A 23,646-nucleotide genomic window follows, 5' to 3' on the forward strand; every position below is an offset into this window, starting at 1 on the left:
GTGGAGATGAAGAACAATATAGCGTTGACTCGCAAAGAATTTTGTACACAATGCATGCATCAAACGAACGAGGACGGTCCAATAACAACTCGCGAACAAAACTTAAGAAAGTCCACGCTATTCCTGTCACCGCTCGCAGTAGCCCCAACCAATCAAACCCAAGACTACATAAACTTTATATAAACCCCAGCGTACTTGATCTCTACCATTTTCAAACAAAATGAACGCCAACGAAAGAAGATCGAGTCCTTTTCTTTGTGGCAAAGGAAAGCTTTTCCCCGTAAGATAATAGAAAGAGACGAGAAGGGGGACGGATAAAAACAGAGGAAGCTTCTCGCAATCGGTGGATCAAAACAACAAGAAATTTTCCGAATTTCTCTTCAGCGTTGGTGAGACAGGTCTCCGTTTCGGTTTCGCTCCAGCTGAATAAAAATCCACCGACTGTTTGGTTTTTCCGAGGAAGAAGATGAAGAAGATCTTCGGCGTCAAGAAAGAAAAAGAGCCCCCTCCTTCCGTTAATGATGCCTCCGACAGGGTTCGTACCTATCAAAAAAATATCTTGTTATTTTATTTTTCTTAATTTATGGTTAATTCGACCTCTTTCTTCCTTTTTATTTTTTTTTTTATTTTTGTTTTTACTCGCGTTTTGCTTACGGATAAATGGTCAGAAATTAGGGCAAGGGGTATCGGGATTCGGGTTTGTAATAGTTTCTATCACGCTTTGTCAAGTTGGTTTCTTTTCCCCGGAGGAGCGGGGGACAACTGACAAGAAATGAGGGAGAACGATGAAGTCAGTTTACAGTATGACCAGTTGGTGGCAGGCAATTCGAGGAAACAAATTAGTTCATGCTCTAGATATTCTGTACGATATTCATGTTGAATTTATGGTGTGAGTATTTATAGGCTTAATTTTATAACTTTGGATGAGGTTTTCTGGAAATTTCCTGCCTTTTTATTGCATGCTCATATATTCAATCTTTCCATTGTTTCTCTATGGGAAGTTTGCTCGGACTGATTCCTGAATATGCTTGAATATATTCTTCCAGATCAATAAAAGAGGTGATACTGTTGATGAAAAGATCAAAAAGCTCGATGCTGAACTTAGTAGATATAAAGAACAGATAAAAAGAACAAGACCTGGTCCTGCTCAAGAAGCTGTTAAAGCTCGAGCCATGAGGGTTCTTAAGCAAAAGCGAATGTAGGTCTCTTTACTCATGTCATTTCCTCTTTTTTGCAATTTTATTGGTGTAGATGATTCTGTAATCTCTGGTAGTTTATATGAAATTGTTCCTCTTGAAAGAAATTTGCATCGAGTGGGCAAAAAAGCTGACAAGGAAGTTTTTTAATCTTCTTACTGGAAAACATGTTTATTTTGTGATGTCTTTTTAAGGGATACAGTTTGGCATACGTATGTCATCCCTTTGGCTCAGGATATCAGGACACATCGAGTTTGGCGATACAATTGACATTGGCTTATAACTAACTCTGGGATATGGAAATCATATATTGGCTCACCGGTTGTATTGGCTCATCGGTTGTACTAGTATTAATGCCAGTATTTGGTACCCACTTCAATTTTAAAACTTCCTACTTCTTGCAGGACTTGCATTAGACTATCCATGGTACCCTAGAGATAGGTTAAAGAAATTTATTGCAAAAAAATTATTCCTAAGGTTCTTGATTGATTTATGAATAGCCAAATTGCTAAGGATATGATCAGAGTGAAGACAGATCCTTTTGATATTTAAGTTAATTTAGTTTGCTGAGAATGGATAAAATGAGGATGATATATGGTATTGTTGGTCTGTATGGCGTATATAGCGTTTGAATTTATCCAATCCATTAATATTCTGGACAGGTATGAAGGACAACGGGACATGCTGTACAATCAGACATTCAATCTTGATCAAGTTGCCTTTGCCTCTGAGGGTATTAAAGATGCTCAACAAACTGTATGTCCTAACGAGTTTTCATTCATTTCTTTATGCTGTTTAAAAAAAAAAATTGACCTTAACAAACTCTTTTAATCATTTTTGCATGTTTACATCATGTAACTGTTATGTATAGTAATAAGAAATACATCTAACGTAATTCAGGATGCAAAACATATTATGTAAAGTGCATTGACCAAATAGATTACATGATGCGCATCTATAGAAATGAAAGATGACACCGAAAGCTCCATGCTTCTCTTCAAAGGGGAAAAGAAGAAAGCAGGATAGCAAGGAAAGGGTTAAAGAGATTCAGAAGGAGGATGAATTGATTAGGGAAGGGATAAGTTATGGGGTTCCAGAAAAATATTCATTTTGACTTTTAGAAAGCCTTGAACCAGATTTTTAGTTTAAAGTATACTTTTTATATATTTGGGACTTGTACTAGGCTTTTGAGCATTTCAGCTTTGTTTGGAGAAATTATGGTTTTTTTTTTTTCTTTTAATACGTGGGGCTTGAGGGACTATTACAGTAACTTTCTTGGGGGACAAATGGGAGTTCGCTAGATGCTGCATTAAGTTCCATTGTGCTGGGGTTGTGTTATATTCACCTCCAAACATTTGTTTTTCTTGGCGGCACCCTAAGCAGCATGGTTCCAGGCAGGTCAGGTGGAAATTAATCTGTAACCTGATTAGAACCGGTTGCCTACCTCACAAGGGGTAGGGGAGGAACTTTGTATCACTAGGGAGGGATTCTTTATAATTATGTTATTAATCTAGGCTCTAGGCCCAAACACTCATTACTAATCATTTAGGTTGTACGACAAATGCTTTGTGTCAATGGGCCATGTTTAGGGAACCAGATAGTAAAGCCAATTCTGTATTTGGCCACAATTTATTTATTTTTCTTCTCTCCAGATGTCAGCTTTGAAATCTGCAAACCAGGAGTTGAAAGGAATGATGAAATCTGTGAAGATCCAAGATATTGATGTATGTAATCTTTTAATCTCTCTTTTTCCTTCGTTTCTATTGAGTGCCTTTGGAATTCTGGTGCTGAACAGATTTTTTTTCTCTGTAGAACATGCAAGATGAGATGATGGACCTAATGGATGTCAGTAATGAAATTCAAGAGACCCTGGGTAGAAGTTATAGTGTGCCGGATGACATTGATGAGGAAGAACTCATGGGTGGTAAGTTATATATATATATATATAGGTTAAAGTTTGAGGGAAATATTCTTTAGGATTGTTTTAAAATATTGCACAGGATGTTCCTGATATGAATTTGCCCATTGACTATCTGATGTCAGAACTACTAAATCCTGGCGGTACTGTTGAAAGTGTTCTTATTAATTGTAGGCATTATGGTCATTCATTAGTAGGATGACCATAATCTAATCTACTTATTCATAAGTAAGTCGTATGACCAATATTGCAAGGAAAGTCATAACTCATTTAATGGCCATTCCTCACTATCTTTTCTGTGGGAAAGTCTCTTCATTCCAAGAGAAAAGGAGGGGGCAGGCATAATACTTGCATTTTTTGCATCTATCTTTTCTAACTAATTTTTTTGGGTGCAGAGCTTGATGCTTTGGAAGCGGACATGGGAATGGAAACTGAATCTGATGGGATGCCCTCTTATCTTCAACCTGATAAAGAACCCGATTTGGATTCAGAGCTTAACTTGCCTTCAGCACCCTCGGGGCAAGCCATTCCAGCTGGCAGATCCCATGCCCAGGTAAAATCCTTTCATTCTTTTCGAAAGGAAATCTTGGATCTCGTCAGAAAGTTGCTAATTGAAATTCTCATGAGAAAAATTTGTGGATATCTTTCCTTCACATAGCATTTTTAAGGCTGTACATTGCATCTAGAACTGGCCTCATTTACCATCTTTTGTTTCATGTCTCTTGTGACTCCTTGTTTATCTTTTCCTGAAATTTTTTGTTCTGGCAGGCTGAGGATGAAATGGGTTTACCGGCTGTCCCTCGGTCAACTATTCGGGGTTAGAAATTCTGGATGTATGTCCGAGACTCTCTTGTGCATCGATTCATAATTTGCGTGGAGCAGCAGCCTCTTGTAAACATTGTGCAGAGCTGGAACTTTGATTGATCTAGTGGTTTATCTTTTGTGGTTGGTTATTACCTATATATATATACAGAAAAAAAATGTATCTTTTATGGTTGGCTGTTTCCTTTGTATTGGATTTCCATCGTGAACGCTGCTACATGTATTCCCCCCCCCCCAAAAAAAAAAAAAATGAAAGAAAGGAGATGCGGGAGAAATAGAAACTTGGTGTAGCGCAATGCATATGAAAGGAAGGATTAAGATGTGAATTCTAAACATGGATATGGAGCTAGAGGGGAAGCAATGCTGCATGGGTGTTATTTACGAAATAAAGCTTGCATGATTCACACAACAGCTTCTTCATACTTCTTGCATAATTCATACATACAAAAAAGGAGAGAAGTTTGGTGGAATAAGCAAAGGAGAGATTTTGCTTTCAAAATAATATAGAAAAAAGCAATGTGGCTTGCTACTACTTTTTCCTACTCCTCGCTGAGCCGAAGCCACCCTGCCCTTTACATAAGCACCAAGTTTAAAAATACAAAAAGAAAAGGAGAGCCAAAAAAATAGAAAAAAAGAAATAGAAAAAAGAAAGGTACAAGGAATCACACTTAGCGCGATCCACAGTCCACACCACCTTCCATACAGAGAAACAGCAACACCATTGAAGCTTCCCGCAACTTGCATAGGGTTTTGGGGTCCTTTTCCCCACTCCAAACACAATTATTTTCCACTCCCTAGATTTACCCAGAAGATTCCATTCCAATGTCCTGAAAAATAAAGTACACAAAGCATAAAGTGAGTGCTGCACTTGAGACTTGAGAGTCAGATCTGATATGGTGAGGGCATCTTCAACAACCTAACAGGAGGACAGTTTTATATATGAATATTCATATGTTTATGTTTCATGCTCAATACGACTTAAGATTAATCCATTCTTAGTCATGTATGAATTATCATAGTCTTGTAAAAACTATACTAAACCCCTCCATACTTCATGTTAAGGCTCAACCATCATCCTTTTTTTTTATAAGTAAAGCAAAAGTTCGATCATCATCCTTAGATTGCTGTAACTTCTTTGTCAATTATGGGGACCAATTTATTTTCCATTTACTTTTGACAGCATGCCTACTTGTTTATTGCTAACAACCTTAAAAGAAATTCCTAAGTACATGTCCCTGTAAACATAATATCTAGGGGTGTAACTGATCCGGTCCGATTTTGGACCAAATTGGTACGTAGCAGTTTTGCATTTTTAAAACGATTACATACAGGTTACCCCCCCTAAACTCGTACATCCGGTTTCGCTAGTTCCAGTCTGGTTTGGTTTGGTTTTTCAATTTTTATAAAATGCAAATTTGTTAAAAAGAAAAATCTATGTATAAAATAAAATTAAAAATATATATATAAATACATGCATGCATACACGGTTGATAATAGATGATGATCATATATAGCAATGTTGATGGGCAGCTCAATTACTACTTCTATATATACATACATACATATCTATACACACAAGTACACACACACACAAATATATATATACATATATATACACACACACATGCATGCATACACATAAATTCAACTTTGGTATATAAATTCAAATTTGGTAATAATATTTGGTTGATTTTCTTTCTGTTTTGGTAAATAATATTTTAGTGATCTTATTTACAACTTTGATATATAAATTCAAATCTTTTGATATTTAGGATTTGTTTTTTCAATTTTAAACTGATTTTAAGTGATAAAAAAAATATTGATGTGATTTATCAATTTCACCTTAGAGTTTTACAATTTCAGTTTATTTTTAAATTAATTTATATTATTATATATTATATATAATATAAAGAACGGGTCCAGTCTAGGCCTAAAAAGCCTAGAACCGGAACTGGACCGGTTCTGGCCAGTTTTGCCATTACGAAAACCGGTTCCGGATCAAACCGGTCCAAAACTAGACCGCTTTGACCGGTTCGGGCCAGTCCAGTTCGGTTTCTCGGTTTTTTTTTTTTTTTTTTTTACACCCTTTATTAATATCTATACAAGGTTAGCACCTAGCAGACATGTCCCTGCTTCTCTTGAACTCATGAAAAACTGATGTCAGCAACAGGACAGAATCCTTCATTACCAGTTAGGGGAAGATCCAAAACAAAAAGGGGGTTAAATTTTTTGAGTTTTCTTAGGTTATAGTGTTAAGAGGACTATTTGCTGAATTTGTCTACGAGGGCCAGGAATTTCATGCATGCAAAACTTGAATACTAATGGGAAATACGTACAAACTTGGTAGCCCAAGTCTTTCAAAATCTCAACCTAAAAGTTAACCCATCAACCACCATATATTGATGTCTGACCACTCACATTGTAGTAGCACTTTTAACTCTGCAAAAGTGTGCCTCTTCAACTTCAACTCCACCAAAGAATTTGATTGGAATGAAGTGCCCCTGCTACAAAGAGTTATTGCCTACCACCAGGTACCATGGCACACATTTCATTAAAATCTTTCTAATTCTTTGTCCAAATTAGATGGTACCAGAAAGACAGTATTAAATGTTCATGTTCATTTGAAATCCATATTCTCTAGGCCTCACACAAGTATTAAAATGCTGTAAAGCTGTCTTTCTGTCATGGTTTGGATGACAGCAAAATCTCTATCTGTGTACCATTCTGTAGCCCATAACTTGCCAAATCAAAAGCCTCCACCAACCACTACATATTGATGGGGATAAGAATTAAGAACCCCATGTTCTTTTTATGAATTAAAGTTTCCAATATCACAAATTAAATACTAAATATTTATTTTACTCTTAACACTATTATATTTGATAAACTAACGCTACAAAGTTAAAAAAATTGAAAAAAATTTGATATTTTCCTACACATACATTTATCATTGACGCAGACGTGGCCAAATCTAATCCGTTTAATTTGGAAATTACGTTTAATGGACTTGGACGCTTCATTCAGACTTGAACCAGGTCAACTCAGGCTAATTCGTTTGTGTTAAGAGGCAAAAAGAAAAGCAAAGTGATAAAGTGGAAGAAGCAAACCCGAGTTCAGTTTAGTCCTGGAAAATGTCATCGGAGATCTCCATCAACGGCTTCAGGCAATCCGGCGAGAACTTCCGGGCGAATAAGTATGAATAGCTCGAATTTGATACCCTCAAATTGTGCAGAAGCTCCGTCGACAGTTCTTCCGGCTTGTACAAGTGTGGGTGTCCGTCAAAACTATGCGTCCAGTTCACCCGCGTAAGCGTGTAGTGATTACACCCTTTTGGGTCCTCCATGGACAAAAGCGTTGGAAAGTAGTGCTCCTCGGGGTAACAGGAGTCTATGTTCAAGCATGGCAGCTTGAACTTCCTCCACAACTTGATGTCTCTTAGAACCAGCAACGCGTGCTTACGGGTCAGTATGAAAAACTGAGATCCGACTCTGAATTGCTCGAACGCCACTTCCGGGAGCATGACGTTTTCGCCACGAGCGATGTAGCGGCTGGGCAAGTTGAGATCGTCATCGATTATTTCGATGAAGCTGCGGTACTTCGGGAAAGGCGACATGAACGCATCTTTCAAGGAGGCCACAGGGTTTCTGAAGAGGAAGTTGTGGACGAAGAGGAAGGAGTGGAGCGGTATGCATTGCGGGGAAACGAGGGCAAAGTAAAAATTCAAAGGATCGTCGAGGATGGCCACGGCGAGCAATCTACGTGTGGCGGAGATGAGGGTTGGCGTAGCCCGCTCGGTCTTCCTTGCTTCCTTGATGAACCGGCCTTGGAATACGCCGCCGGGAGGGGTGATTTTGACGGAGGGATCAGCGTGGACGTAGATATTGTACAGCTTACGGTGGCCATGGAAGAACTTCTCCCACAAGGGGGCGAAATAGAGATCAGAATGGGTGAGGAAAAGGAAAGCAATCTTGGGCTTGGGGTTTGTGGCAGTGCCTAAGCGGGAGTGCGTGGAGGAGCGTGTCCGCGAAGAGGACGAGGAAGCAAGGGCGCTGGCCTTGCGGAAGAGAGCGAGGTCATCGGGCTCGTACGGAAGTAAGAGAGGAACGTCTTTGGGAGGGAGGATTTGAGGGGCAAATAGAAAGAGGAGAGGCACAGAGAGGAAGATGGCAAAGCAGAGGACAAATGGGGTTGAAGACAACATGCTGGGTCTGTGTAAAGATCAAAACTTGGAGGAATGGAATGGAAGGGATAACAACTAAATGCTTTTTTCCCTTGATTTGATAGCTTTTGGGATTTCCCAGAATCTTCTGGGGTTAGATTTTAGAGCAGGAAACGGCGATAAAGTCAAGGGTTTAGTGAACACTGGACTGGTACTGAATCTACTGATATGAGAACGAAGACAAGTGGAGAGAACAAGTAATAAAAAGAAAAAAAGAGAAGTGAAAAGGGATAAAGATGGAGTTGCAGATTGGGATACAGTGTGTAACTATTTTCTTAGCTTTTGGTGGAGAAGTGGCTGAGTAAGAAGAAAGAAAAGGGTGTGGTTTTGTATGGGGTCAAAGAACAAAAAAAGTTTGAGATTTTTGTGTCTGTACGTAGCATTACCAGGCTTCATTTTCTTCTCCTACAGTCCTACTCCTTAAAAGGAATGGTAGAAGATTTATTAGGGCGTTATTGATTGGTAGTAATCGATTCTGTCAGATTTTCTATAAGAATTGTTACAGTTACAAAAGTTACGGTTATAGAAAAATAATTATTAAATTGATATAATTTGTGATTTGCTAGATCTAATTACATTAAATTATATTAATTTATAAGATTCTTTGTACGTAATTATTTTGTAATTAAAATATTTATCTAAATTTAATGCAATGACTTCTTTTATAGATATTTATAAATAGAATTTTTGTTACTAAATTTATTTTATGTATCTCTCATTCTAGGGTTTAGAATGTGGAAATAAACTCTAATGCATCATTTGGTTATACAATTTAGATAAGATGAGATAAGATGAGATGAAATATTTTATTAAAAATTAAATAAAATATTATTATAATATAATTTTTTAATATTAATTTTAATTTAAAATTTAAAAAAATTAAATTATTTATTATATTTTATGTAAGAATTTGAGAAAGTTGTAATGATTAGATGAGATGAGATAATTTGGCATTTAGTAACCAAACTAGGCACACTGTTATTTACTGCCAAAATGAAAAACAAAATTGTAAAAATTGAACACTTTTTTATGATACCAATTGTTATTTATAGATGTATTTATAAAAAATTTAGATGTATTTGAATGTCAAGATAAATTTAAATATATTTATAGAAAGTTTAAAAATGTTGTAGGTTCTGCATGTAAAGTGAGGTTAAATTGAAAAATGTTACGGATTTCACGTGTAAACATGTTTTGAGTTGAGATGAATTTAATAATTTAATAGTTGAGTGTTTAAATGTTAAATTTAGATTAAAATTATAAATTGAATTAATCTTAGTTCAGTCCAAGTTTCTAACAGGATTAAGTATGCTTTTCAAGGTATCAAAAAAGCAAAAAAGTGTAATACTTTAAACAATGTTTTTCTAGAAATTTACTCCCATTTGGGTAATCTTACATATTTTAACCGTGAAAAGAATGGGATTGGCCAATCATATCTTGAAGTGTGTAAGGATTACGTAAAAGTAACTGTAAATTAATTTTTTGTAAATTAATTGAATACAAATAATTTCAAATATTAATAGAGACAGTTAGACATTGTAAGCCATTGGATAATTTAAATTTACATTGCCAATGTTATTGACATTTCACTTAGACTGTAATTTATTTATTTATTAAGAAATTCAAGGTACAAGCTCCAAATGTATTAGTCTCATACAAGTTTTTTCGTAAAAGATGAATGATACAGCCACAAAGGGATTATTGTCAAGACCCCAATAAAAATTACCCTAGGACAAGGTCCTAGACATGCATGGATATTCGAGATTGGGCCACTTATAGGGTCGAACCTAGTTTTGGAAGACTTCTCTAGGGGTCTAGTGTCCTAGAAAGATTGCGGGAATGGCAAGAGTCAATTGAAAGAGGGCTCACATATTTCCATTTGACTAGGCCATGGTTCAGCCTTAATAGCCTGTTGATACTGTTGTTGGCATGCCTTGACAGCCCATTGATACTGTTGTTGACATGCCATAATAGCCCCAAAGTTCATGACTTGACATGTCCTGATAGTCCCACTGGCCCTACCTTGACACTATCGCGGACATGCCCTGATAGCCCCACCGGCCATCAGCATGCCCATAGGCATGCTATGACCCCAGCTATGACACACACTTGACAACACCACCATCATGCTATGGCTTCTACCATGACACGTGCATGACAACCCCATAGATAGGCCATGGCCCTCGCTATGGCACACACTTGATAGCATCACTAGTATGCTATAGTGCACTCATGTCAGCTACACAGACATTCTGGGGGCATGCCATGGCATGCCTATGTCAGCATGACAAACATGCTATGGCCCTTGCCATAGCACTCACTTGATAGCACGCAGCAGGCATGTCATGGCTCTAACCATGACATGTTCTTGACAACCCATGGCTTGACCATCAGCACGCCAAGGCCATGGCTTATGTGGCATGATTTCACACATTGTTCTTTTAAAATCATCAATGTTCTTCATGATGTCAAGTGTCTAATACTATTCATCATGTGTGGCTAAGATATTACCAAGTGGCCAAATAAAACTGTTGAACCCAAGGTTTCAAGTTTCATGTGATTATAAATCTACACATGGATTTTGATGATAACAAATGAATTCAAAGAATAAAGGAGTTTCAAACTCAAGTTGTTCACACAATGGAATCAAGCACATCAAAGAACCAAGCATGAGCAAGAAGGAAACAAATTCACATTAAAGTCATAGAGTAATGTTGTAAATCTCTTAAAATTCGAAATTATGATTAATGTTCAAAATTAATATTTTATCATAAAGCATTAAAATATATTTTCCACATGTGCATGAATATTTTTGAAAATTAAATTTGAAAATTTTGAAAGATGATTGATTGTCATCTTTTGCATGTGCATGCCTTGATTAAAGGGTTGAATTTTAAAAATATTAAAAATGATTGATTGTCATCTTTCACATGTGCATGTTTTATTTGAATATTTTCAAAAGTGATTGATACTTTTTTAGACTTATACAAAAGGTAGATGATTTTGTTTGAAAAATTTGAAAAGTAAAGTGTGCTCATTTTGTCATATGCAAAAAGTAAAAGATTAGGTTTGAATTTTTTGAAAAGGAAAGTGTGCTCATTTTGTCATATGCCAAAAGTAAAAGATTAGGTTTGATTTTTTTTTACAAAGTGAATGATGTTGTCTTTGACAATTGAAAAAGAAGAACCTTTTATTTGAATTTTTTAAAAAAGTGAATGATGTTGTCTTTGACATGTGAATCTTTTTAAATTTGAATATGAAGTCTCATATGCCTATAAATAGATCATTTGAGAGCTTCATATTAACAATACCAAGAGCATACAACATTCATTCGAAACTTTCATTCTCTCTTCTCTAAGTATTGAGCCTTAATCCTTGTTCATTTTGAGATATATAGTTTGCACTGTATTGTTCTTATTTCACTCATTGAGGAGTGTTTTCTGATAACCTACCTACTATCAGCTTTTGTATCAGAAAAATGGTGTGTATAACCCTTGTGCGTGTAGAAAATATTCTACACGGGGAATAGTTGAATCACCACGTGTAAGGTGATTGCAAGTGTAGAGGGTGTTCTACACGGATCCTTTGTAGCGGTGTTGTTCAAAGGTGTAATAGGTTTCTATCTCCACCTGAAGGAGGTTGAATAGTGAATTTGGGAATTCTCAAGGGATAGCTTGAGGCGAGGACGTAGGCAGTGGGGCCGAACCTCGTTAACATACGGAGTTTGCTTCTCTCTTACCCTTACTCTTTATATTTATTGTTATTTCATATTTTGTTTATATTTTATATTATATATTTGATTTATAATTGTTATTTTTTTAATACAACTCAATTCACCCCCCTCTTGTGTTAGTCATCTGGGCAACAAAAACTTTTCTAATTTAATTTAGACATTCTACATTGTGATTTTGAAAACACTACACCGGTACACTTATCAAGATTACTATTCACTCGAAAAAAGTGCATAATAAGCTTAGTACCGAAAAATTCTAAATATTCATATGAACCTACAGTGAAAATTATTTATCGAAATTTAGTCCCAAAATGACCCTAAAAATAAATTCACAGTTTCAAGCAAGAGTTTTGTCTGAAAATATGAAAATGAGTTATTGTACCATAAAATTTTAAATAATCTACTGAGTCTAATGGTACAGAACATAACGCATTTTGACACTTTTAACTATCTCAAATAAAAATAAATAAACTTCTGACACTATAGTGAGTTATAACACTAACTATATGATTAAACTGAAACCTATACAACTGGTTGATTCATGAAAATTTATGGGGTCTTCACGAGGTTTCTAAATCCAATAGAAATTCCACCATTAAATTTCTAGCGGGCTGTTACAATGGGCTACCATGACAACTTGTAAGTTCTATAAATAGGACTCTTAGTCATTTCATTTATATCTTTTAGCAATTACCCTAGATAAAGATTATTTATTTAGGAGATCTTATTTCGGTGCCTTTGCACTTGGACTTTTTGGGTGAAATTTGTGAATCCTAAAGATAGGATCATCACCTTACAATTTGTAAATAGGTGTTGATTCAATTTATCAATATATGAGGTATTCTTTCATCTTAGTGTAATTCTTGAATTAGGGTTGAGTTTTCATCATTATGTTCTTCATATTGTTCGTGTGTGTTCTTCATATCCTTCCATCGTGTTCATCATTTTTCTTGCATAATTCCCATCTCCTAATCATCAACACACCCAACACATTTTCACTTCCATATATCTATAATTCTCACATGCCGTAGCCTAGATCTATAATTCTCTATCCTTTCCATACACTTTCTTACCTACCAAACACTTCATAAGCCTCCATAGATCCATTCCATAAAGCCACAAAACCCTAGATCTATTGCCTCCAACAAGCCTAGCCGTAAACCCTAATCTCCATAAGGATTTCCTATATCTAAGGAAACCCTAACCCTATCATCTAATTTCTAAATCTTAGGATCTTACTTGAATCCACTTAAATCCTAAAGATCCTATCTCTTCGTACCCTTGCCAAATTCCTATAAACCCTAAAACACTTCTTACATTTTTGGATCTCATCCTACACATCACAAACCCTAAAATCCATTCCATTTTTTATCTAACCAAAACCCTAGACTACCTAAAACAACTCTTCCAAAATTCGTAGCCTTATCCATTCACCATGCAAGCCCTAGCCTCAGTTCACCGTACCAACCCTAAACATCACCCAAGTGTTGCCAATAACAAGGGTCATCATCAAGCCGTCCTAAGTCGCATCAAACATACAAATTCACCACTTAGATTACCCCAAACTCATTATCATCACCAAATTCATCATTAAACACCAAATCTCATCTTACCACAATTGTCATAATTGTCATTGTTGAGCAATAACCAAACAAGAGGGTTTAGACATTTGATCAACCCAAGAATAACCAAGGTGGGGGACAACCTTAGTATTTGGGAACTTGATTGAGGTTTCCAACCACAAAAGTAATTATACAAGCTAATATAATTTCAAGTGATCCGTCATATTTATTTTACAATAATGTAATTGCACAATTTAACAAACCATATTAGTTTGCAAGATTATTTTTGCGTAATTACTTTATGGCTAGAGTATTCATTTTTATAAAAATGTGGATCTCAAAAAATGAAAAGTTATTTTTTCACACTTTTTCATGATGAAATCTACTTTTTTATAAGAATTTTACTACTCATCATTCATATATTATTTTATAAGAATTTTAATACTCATCATTTATATATTATATATTTGGTAAGGGGAAAAAATAAAAAAAATAAAAAAATTATATATAATATGATATAAAAATGACGGATACAATTTTTTTTAAAGAAATGATAGTTAAAACCGTGAGTATGTAGTTGTCGCGCATAATCACTTTAAAAAAATTAAATAAATATAAGACTCATATAAAAATAATATTAATTTTTTAATAATAAATCTAACTCATTTTTAAACAAAATAACTGTACGACATTTACAAACTATACAATTACACGTAATACTATTCTTTTTGTTATAAAAGGTTGCCGCGATGTCACCTAAAAAACCAAGTAAAACCTTGACAGCAGACTGAAATAGACACCCAAAAAAAATTAAAAAATAAATTGGGCTTAATACGAGGTTGGCAGAATATAATAGCAAGCCCAGTTCTTTATTTTGTAAATTTTTCTACATTTACAATCATGCATATATGTTATCCATATCAATGTAAGAGGCTCCTCACGATCTCCCCTAAGTATGGGGTTGGCAACACTATTCACAGTGGAATTTCCAGACACCCTAAGCCCAGAAAGGCCATACGTGCTGCAGGCCTGCCTCCAAAAGACATAATGGAGCTGGATGAATGCGATCCAAGAGACTACATTAATAATATTGCATGATGTGAGCATGGAGAAAGAAATGCGTCGCAGGCAAGCTCCCGCCCAAGAGGCATACGATGAAGATGAGGATCATATGCCTGGTGGTGCTCAGCAATGATGAATGAATGAATAGAGCCTGGATAATCAAGACTGTTCCCTTCCACGTTGAGTTTTGTTTTTCCCAACTGCCAATCAAAACTGCATGCAAATCTGTGGCTGCAGAAATGTTATAAATCTCAAGGTCAACCTTTGAAACTGAACTCTGTACATAAACTCACTCAGAATAGAAAAAGCCTTGATTCTGAAACAAATTAAGAGCAAGACTCAAGATCTTCTCCTCCCCAAACGAGCCTAGCTTACATCTCCTTAATCATAAAAACCAGGAAATTAATTATGGAAGATAGTACTGATACAGCTTAATTAGAGTGATCAAGGGGTTTCAAATTAAGACCTTGTCCCACCTTAAAATTAACATGATGATTCGAAAAAAGTGAGGGCTATGCTTTGGTTTTTTTTCTTTAAGCCGTAATTTCTTTGTTTTGGCGTTTTGGGTTAACTAAGATTTTGGTTGGTTGGTTGGTTTGTTTTCACGGTTTTCATCTATCTTAAATGAGAGTTTTTTTAATGAAGTTTTGGAGGTGCTGTCCCCCTTCTCAAAAAAAAAAAAATATATATATATATATATATTTTTTGAAAAAAATAAATAAATACAAAATTTAAACTAAAAAAAATTCATTTTTTAATAATAAATTTAATTATTTTTAAAGTAATTATGTCACGTTTATACACTCTACAACTATATATAATACTGAAAAAATAAATATTTTTTTAGGAAAAATAAAAAGAAGTTATGATATCATGTCGATGATCGAAAAGATACAAAAATGATGGTCAGCATAGTACTGCTGTTGCCGCACTGGAAGCAACTATGTATATTTCTTTTACAAAAAGAAAGGAAGAGAAAAAGGAAAGAGACTAAAATATTGCAACTTGTGCTAGAAAATAGGATATATATGCAATATTGCCACTTGCATCAACAGCATCAAAAAGCATGTCAAATAATTATTTATAATAATAATAATAATAGAACTCTATAAACCAGACTTTAGGTCAAAATATCAAGTTAAAAAGAAAAGAAAATTAAAAAAAATAAAAAGGTCAAAATATCAAGAACTAGGATGATTGATGAGCACACTCAATCATTATTTCATATGTTATGATGCTAGCTAGCTAGTACACATGCATGTTTTAGTACAATTTCTGTCATCCCTTAAGAGACATTTATCGGAGGTGGCCAATTAGAAGAATGTAAGAATGTCTGTTAATATACTAAAAGATTAAAAAATGGCTTACAAAAACGGAGAAAAGAATTTCAAAAGTGATTCCTCATATAATTGTCACGACTCACGCCCCTTGATAAAAGGGTGTCAATACTATTATTAATAGAGATTGAGGCAATTTTCAGTTGTGAGTAGTGCTATTTTAAGGTCTTTATATACCACATATCGTTCACATGATATAATTTAATTTATAAAATTCAAATTTTAAAATTTATCTTTTAAATTAAATTATATCATATTCATATATATATATATTGATTATGTATGGTATAAAGGCCTTCAAATAGAATTATTTCAAGTCTATAGATACACTCTATCCCTAAATCATCGCGTGGATCAAATAGATTATAATAATTAATTTAGAATCCGGGTGAGTTTTTCTTAAGCAAAATGTTGTTGATCGACTGCGATGACAAGTAAACAACACTCTGATGAACAATTGGAGGGTGCTTTTTTATTTAATTATATTTTCCCGAGGGACGTATCTTGAGAGCAACATGATATAAACCGTTGACAATTCTCATATATATATATATATATATATATAATAAGTATACGAGGAGCAGACAGCCACCGGACGGCAACTCACCAAGCTTGCAATTAGATATGTCTTGTTGATCTCGTTGTGATCTTTATATTCTTAATTTGAAATACGGCTTAATTCGTTCTAGCTCATGATCCTCTCGGATCTATTTCTCCGATCCATTCCTACAACAAAGAAAATCAAAGCTTTTTGGGTCTCTGATCCCCATGGATGGCTTTGCTTATAGCTTGGGAATCTGCTTTGGCTTGATTGGGCTTATCATAACGATGACTGCGGCATCTTACTTCTGCAACCGCAGGCATTCAGGCCATGAACCTGCAGCTCCTACCAACAGCAACTCCATTACAAGCACTGACGAAGAAGACTCCGCCGTTGATGTTGAGGTCGGCATCGACGAAGCCGCTCTCCGGAGCTACCCGAAGTTCCTTTACTGCAAAGCCAAGCTCCACAAAGGTGATGATCATCACTCAACCGCTTCCTGCTGCTACATATGCTTGGCGGATTATGGGGATGCCGATATGCTTAGGCTGTTGCCGGATTGTGGCCATCTTTTCCATGGGAAGTGTGTGGATCCTTGGTTACGGCTGCATCCAACTTGTCCCGTCTGCCGGAGCTCGCCAGCCCCAACTCCTCCGGTGACAACTCCTCTCTCTGATGATCAGGTGGCTCCCAGCTTGGCAGTAGGACGAGATATTTGATCAGATGGAGGCCGCTCAAAGTTACAGGTTTGAAGCTAGAAATCATATATATTTTTTCCTTTTTTTTTTTTCTACGAATTAATTAATTCTTACCTAATTTTGGCATGATGTTTTTTATAGTACTCTCGTTAATATTGATGCATCGTTCAAAAAATTATGAGATATTTCATGGAAGCATCTTTCAAAGAACCTGCATGCATTACCTATTAATATTGATGTGGAAAAGATAGAGTTCCAGTTACCGCTCACATTTTTTAATTTTTTTTAGTTATTTTTTTTACTTCATGATTAAGGAAATATTTTTTAATGATGTTGTAATTTTTTTTAAAAAAGAAATATTTAAAAGTATTAAAAAAATACATGTTAAAAACACAAAAACAAAAAACAAAAAACAAAAAACCCCACTTATACATGTCATGTTTTGTACATTAGTACAAGATAAATCATAAGAAATTCATGACAATTACCTTAATTATTCATAGCTGATTTCTTGTTCTTTAATTGGTACGTCGTATCGCGTACATATGAGAACATGATACATGACTGCAAATAAATATATATATATATATATATATATATATATATAATATACTTGTATATATATTATATGATTCAGTAGTACCCCATTGAAACTAGCCAGAAAGAATTGAGAACATGGATAATGCCAAATGACGGATATGATTTCTGAGTCTCCCTTTTAGCTTATAAGAAAAATAAATATTTATGACGAATTATTTATGATTAAAATATTATTAAAATAACTAGTAATCACAAATTATCAATTTTAATTTCTTCTAATATATCGATAATAATTTCTGGTAAGCAATCGATTGGCCATCACATGAGTGGAAGTGAAGTTATAAGCTAGCTAGCTTTCATGGTTATGAGTTTTTGGTATTAATGCTTGTGATATTGTTTTATAAAGGCTAAAAATTAAGGGGATACTTGTCTTCCGATCCAAGCATATAATATGGAATTAAATACGAATTAAATTAATATATATTGCAGCTTAAATATAGAAGGGTTCGGGCTGGTCGAGAGACCCATCAGCCCATCAGAAGATCCCGGCCTTAAAGTAGAGGTCAGCTTACAACCTCAAATGCGAGGAAACCCCCTCGTAACGCAAGGAAAGGGGGGAACACGTATGCCACCTCTACATGCCCCTACAAAACCTAGCCTCAAGTAAAGGCAAGGAGCACAAATCATACTGAGCCCTTGATCATATTGTAACAGACAGGAGATGAAGAGTCTGATGGCGTGCGCCTGCAGGATAGAATGAACAAAGAGTCGCATTATATTAATTATGCCACCCCAAAAGTCAAGTCGTATTAAAGAAATTTGATTGAAGGAACTTTTAAGGAGACACATTTCCCTAACACAGAGCATGAGCAGTTGATCCTTAGAAACTAAGTATAAAATGTAATTTCCAAATACAAAAAATTCTTTTTAAACTCTATATATTCATTTGCACAAAATACTAAGACAATATTGACTTTAACATTAGAGAGTCTTGGCCTCCACCAAGGCCCCCGTCTCTTAGTATTTTTTCAATGTTTGCAATCTCAAAATTGAATATCCGAGTTGTTGATAACCCAGTCTAAAGGTATCTAAGAAACCCAACGTTAACATTGTATATATTAATATATATATATATATATATATATATATATATATATGCATTAATCTGATTACTTTGTAGCACTTAAATGCGTGTTCGATCCACCGTTTGGCACGCTGGTTTTAATTTAATATAATATAATTGGAAGAAGGCCGAATGTATATATCCGGCATTAATATTGTGCAGCTAGCTAGGATTAATTAAGGACGATGCAATGAGATATTATTTATATACAAAACGTTGCAAATTGGAAGCTCGTTTGAGTAGTTTATTGCCACTAACCAAAAAGAACTATTATTATTTTTTTAAAATTAATTTTAAAAAGAAATATTTTCAAAAGGGTTTTAGATTTCTGATCATTCACGCTAGTGAGGGACCGAGGGTGACTAGCTAGTCTCTTCAATCCATGAATTAAATACTCTCTGAATGGCCACTAGCTTGGATCTTTTGTGTCTTTAACCATCCTCTTAATTATATATAAACTGACAAGAGAATTTGCTAATTTATAATTAAATTATATATATACCATATATATGTGTGTATATATATATATAATAGATAACACCCTAGCTAGCTGCTACAGGCCACACAGCAAATAGAAACCGAAAAACTTTATTTCAATTCTCCTCACATCGTTGGTAACTTGGCTTGGGATTGGATGATGATTGGATCTGACCCTCAAGGGATCAGCATTTTCAATAACCATATTCATTGGCTCGATTCTCACCTGCACTATGAGTATTTTTACTTGAAAGTTCGTCAAATCAATTAAGCAAATTCTCAATTTTATTGATATAACAAGACTTGATTTATAAGAGATTTTAATCATTTCTAGCAAATCAAGTTTGTCATCAATAAAATTAAGGGTGTAATTTGCACACTGGCTTCTAAATAAAATTTTTCTTGTATTATTAATACTTATATATATATAAATATCAAATTATTAAACTCATCTCAACTCAAAATCTCCTTACATGTAGGACCCACAATTTTTTTCAATTTAATAGATCTTTATATGTGAGATTTACAATATTTTTCAATTTTTCATAAATAATACTAAACTCATCTTAACATTCAAACATATCTAAATTCATTTTAAATAAATTCCACAAAATTCACTTCATATACTCGATTAACCATTATTCATAAGAAAAACTCAACTCACTCAACCTTCAAAGACAATCTTACAAGATAAGATTTAGAAGAACCCTTTAACTCTAGTTAAAAGTAAAGAACTATTGTATACAAGGATAGGGACACTCCTAAAAGGCTAAAGCTACCAAAGAAAGCCGCCGAAAGTTTTTAGTGGAGTGCAAATTTTTTTTAAAACCTTTCAAATATTTTTAAAAAGAAATATTTTTAAAAAGAAATTATAAATTTATTAAAAATATTTACTTACCTATTAATCTAAAAAAATGGTTTCGAGAATTCCGATATCAGAATATCATTTTCCTAAGAATTAATAATCCCAATAAAACAATATGAACTCAAACGAAAATAGAGTGTTATGGTTTTCTTCTCCAAACCAAGTTATTTTTAAGGGGTGTTTGAATAATAAGATGAGATAATATAATTTTAAATGAAAGTTAAAAATTTAATAAAATATTTTTTAATATTATTATTATTTTAAATTTTATAAAAATTAAATTATTATTAAATTTTATATAAAAATTAAAAAAATTATAATAATAAAATAAAATAATTTCTATATTTGTAGAGGATGTACTTAATGATAACTTAACGACGCGATGGGTCGAGGAAGTGACATCTGACGTGAGTGCATACGATTGGATAATATTTTATCCACAGAAGGTGGCCACCGAATGTGGCCACCGATTGTACTTTTTAATTTTTTTAATATATATTTTTTAACTTAGTGATTGAGAAAGTGTTTTTAAATGATGTTGTAATTTTTATTTATTTTTAAAAAATATTTAAATATATTAAAAAATACATATAAAAAATAAAAAACAAAAAAAAAAATTATTTTACCTTTTCGGTGGCCACCTTTTTCTGTAGACGTAGCAGCGTCCATCTTTAATTAGGCAGAGTCTGTGAATGTCGTTAACTCAGTAGTCTCACTCAGTAAAAGGAATTTTCTAAATTGGATTAACCTTATGACCATTTCAGACATTGTGGAGGTGGTACTTACAGTTCCATGCAGTTCTTCTTCCCCAGTCAATAAACAATGATGTCCCATGATTCTTGAGACAGCATTTTCCAGCAGACAGACGCATGACTACTTTTCTTACTTCTTTTCCGGTTGTTCAAGTACCTTCAGTACTCATGATTCCTTTCATGACATTTGGTCATGCAATTTCTTCCTTTTCCTTTTCATCAAAGAAAATTGCCTGAAAATAAAAATAAAAATAAAAATAAATATTAGATGTTGTAACAGGGTGATTATGTATAATTATTAAAAAAGATGAAAGTATTTTAATTTTATTAATAATCCTCACTTATAATAGAACCATAATTACAACTATACACCTAAATGATACAATTGAGAAAAATAAAACATTTTCTCAAACCCAAGCATCAAAACACATAACAACTCCAACCAAAATACAATATTCCCATAACGTTAAGAACACAAAGAACAAAACCAGAAAAAACACAAGAACAGAACCTGACTGAAAGAAAAAGAGAACCAAAAACCCAATGCAAGTAAAAATATCAAAACCGGAGGAAGCCAAAAAACATATACTTGGGTCATGTACAACTACTATTGTATATTTCTTTTAAAAAAAAGTCCAATCTATTATTAAAAATAATAACATTTTTATATAAATCTTAAATTTAATTATTTTTATAAAAAAAATTATGTATATAACTTACACATCTTAAGACTATAAATATTATATTAAATACAAGCTCGACATAACAAAAGCTAGATAGATTGTGATCTATCAAGTGATCACGTTGAATCAAGTGGGTGCTTAGATAAAAATAAAGTGGTTAAATGTGGGCATATATGCAGCTGATCAAGAATATCATTGACAAACCAATACCCTGTACACATTACTCTCTTGTGAATCTGTGATTGACAAACCAATATTTTCAGGATTTAACTTTTTTTCTTGAAGTATTTAAATTTTTTCCCCAAAAATCTTGTGAGTGTTTAAAATTTTTTCTTTGAATTATTTTTTTATGAAATAAAAAATGATTTGTACAATCCAATTATTATATATAATAGGAGAATGTTTGAAATGGCAGCTCCCTAGAACGCAAGTCATAATGCTGCAACATAAAGGCTAATTCGAAAATTTTACACCAATCAATGAGAAAAATATAAAGGTTCGGTTTGGTTGGAATTTTTCATCTCAAATATAAAATTTTCAACTCATTATTATAATTTTTTCAAATCTCTATATAAAATATAATAAATAATTTAATTTTTTTAAATTTTAAAATAATAATAATTATTATTATAATATTTAATTTTAAGGCTCAAAACTCTTCTATAAAATCTGAATAGCCAAGCAAAACCTAAAAATTGGTAGTGTTTGATAGAGAGATTCTCCCTGAAATATGAAAATGACAGAAACGGTTGACCCTCTAATTGCAGATATACATAAATGGCGATGCTGAGAATATACAAACCAACACTAAATTAAACATGTATAGAAGAACAAGCTTTCCTTGATCCTCTTCACCACAATTAATATTCCCACCGGCGACCGGCTGGCCTCTCATTCTTTATTCGAGGAAGATCATGATCAACAGCAGCAGCACCGTGCGATATGGTACTGATTCCGGCGATGCTATCAGTGGGTTTACCTATGGAATAATCTTCTTTGTTGGGGCGTTTCTTCTCATCCTGCTCATCACCTTTGCTTGCACTCGCATGAAACTCCCCGACAACCCACCGCCACCTCACCGGAGCAGTGCTTCCGCCACCGACCATGATCAGGCCGATCCCATAAACATCGGATCAGGCGTCCATGAATCCACTCTCGGCAGCTACCCAAAGCTCCTCTACTCTGAAACTACCCAGAAGGGTACCTCTGCAGATTCGTCCTGCGCCATCTGCTTGGTGGAGTACAAAGAAAAGGACATGCTCCGGCTCTTACCTGATTGTGAGCATCTCTTCCATCCGAGCTGCATCGACCCCTGGATGAGGCTGCATCCGACATGTCCGATATGTCGGAGGAACACCACAGTTCCAGTTCCAGTTGCAGGTCCACATACGAGTATTGATCTTATCCCTGTGGTGGACCCCTTGGCAACGAGCTAGCTGGCAAGATATAATATAATTAGATGAAGTTTTTATGCAATATTCGAGGCATCCTGATGATGGGATTAAATGCATGTGGGTGTAACTTTCTGCCCTTTAGTGATTACTTCTTTAGTGTTTCTGGACAAGTTTTGTACAAATGGATAGGGTGAAAGTATTGTTCTTTTATTTTAATGTCATCAAGACAATTAGAACATCTTTGGAGTAGAAATAGGAAGGTACGGTTAATATGAGCTTGAAGATTGCATTTTTATGATCTAAGCAAGTGGGTGAAGTAAGACAGAAATTAAAGAATTGAAAACAGATGTTTCATTTGATCCATAAAGGGAAATTAGGACATCATGTTTTATTGACTAAATTAGGGCATGTTTGGACCCTAGTTTTAAAAGCAGTATTTTGGTTTTGAAAACACTGGAATAATTGTGAAATGACACTCAAATTATTGGTCCAGGCTAAATGCATACTTGCGCCTAGTATTAATTGCTAGCTTAGTAGCCAATTAATAAGGGAAAACGTCGATTGAGGTTGCGTCTGGACAGTGAGACGATGAATTTAAATATTTTTTAAATAATAATAAAAAAGTGAATAAAAACTAATAAAAATAAATATAAATAATGATAAAATAATAAATATTAAACGGAGCCTGTGTCCAATTTCAATACTTTTTTTCTTTAACATTTTT

At 34.2% G+C, this 23,646-nt stretch overlaps 4 protein-coding genes across 4 annotated transcripts; 3 read left to right on the plus strand and 1 right to left on the minus strand.

Annotated features, from left to right (window-relative positions):
* The first annotated feature begins 236 nt into the window (after positions 1 to 236).
* LOC122294169 (vacuolar protein sorting-associated protein 60.2-like) lies at positions 237 to 4,271 on the plus strand. Its single transcript, XM_043102671.1, has 7 exons — positions 237 to 535; positions 1,047 to 1,198; positions 1,859 to 1,952; positions 2,849 to 2,920; positions 3,009 to 3,120; positions 3,510 to 3,667; positions 3,883 to 4,271. Exons 1-7 carry the CDS (start codon positions 467 to 469, stop codon positions 3,934 to 3,936), a joined length of 711 nt encoding a protein of 236 aa, XP_042958605.1. The 5' UTR covers positions 237 to 466; the 3' UTR covers positions 3,937 to 4,271.
* A 65-nt stretch (positions 4,272 to 4,336) lies between these two features.
* Positions 4,337 to 8,572, minus strand: LOC122294168 (glycosyltransferase BC10-like). The gene is made up of 2 exons (XM_043102670.1): positions 7,044 to 8,572; positions 4,337 to 4,763 (listed from the first exon to the last, which is right to left on the minus strand). Exon 1 carries the CDS (start codon positions 8,135 to 8,137, stop codon positions 7,055 to 7,057), a length of 1,083 nt encoding a protein of 360 aa, XP_042958604.1. The 5' UTR covers positions 8,138 to 8,572; the 3' UTR covers positions 4,337 to 4,763; positions 7,044 to 7,054.
* Positions 8,573 to 16,225: 7,653 nt separating this feature from the next.
* On the plus strand, positions 16,226 to 17,362 carry LOC122294992 (putative RING-H2 finger protein ATL71). The gene has a single exon (XM_043103993.1). It carries the CDS (start codon positions 16,618 to 16,620, stop codon positions 17,107 to 17,109), a length of 492 nt encoding a protein of 163 aa, XP_042959927.1. The 5' UTR covers positions 16,226 to 16,617; the 3' UTR covers positions 17,110 to 17,362.
* Positions 17,363 to 22,232: 4,870 nt separating this feature from the next.
* LOC122293462 (RING-H2 finger protein ATL70-like) lies at positions 22,233 to 23,225 on the plus strand. The gene has a single exon (XM_043102041.1). It carries the CDS (start codon positions 22,443 to 22,445, stop codon positions 22,962 to 22,964), a length of 522 nt encoding a protein of 173 aa, XP_042957975.1. The 5' UTR covers positions 22,233 to 22,442; the 3' UTR covers positions 22,965 to 23,225.
* The last annotated feature ends 421 nt before the right edge of the window (positions 23,226 to 23,646 follow it).

The sequence above is a fragment of the Carya illinoinensis genome, chromosome 14 (assembly GCF_018687715.1).
Source record: "Carya illinoinensis cultivar Pawnee chromosome 14, C.illinoinensisPawnee_v1, whole genome shotgun sequence".
In the NCBI taxonomy this organism is placed as follows: domain Eukaryota; kingdom Viridiplantae; phylum Streptophyta; class Magnoliopsida; order Fagales; family Juglandaceae; genus Carya; species Carya illinoinensis.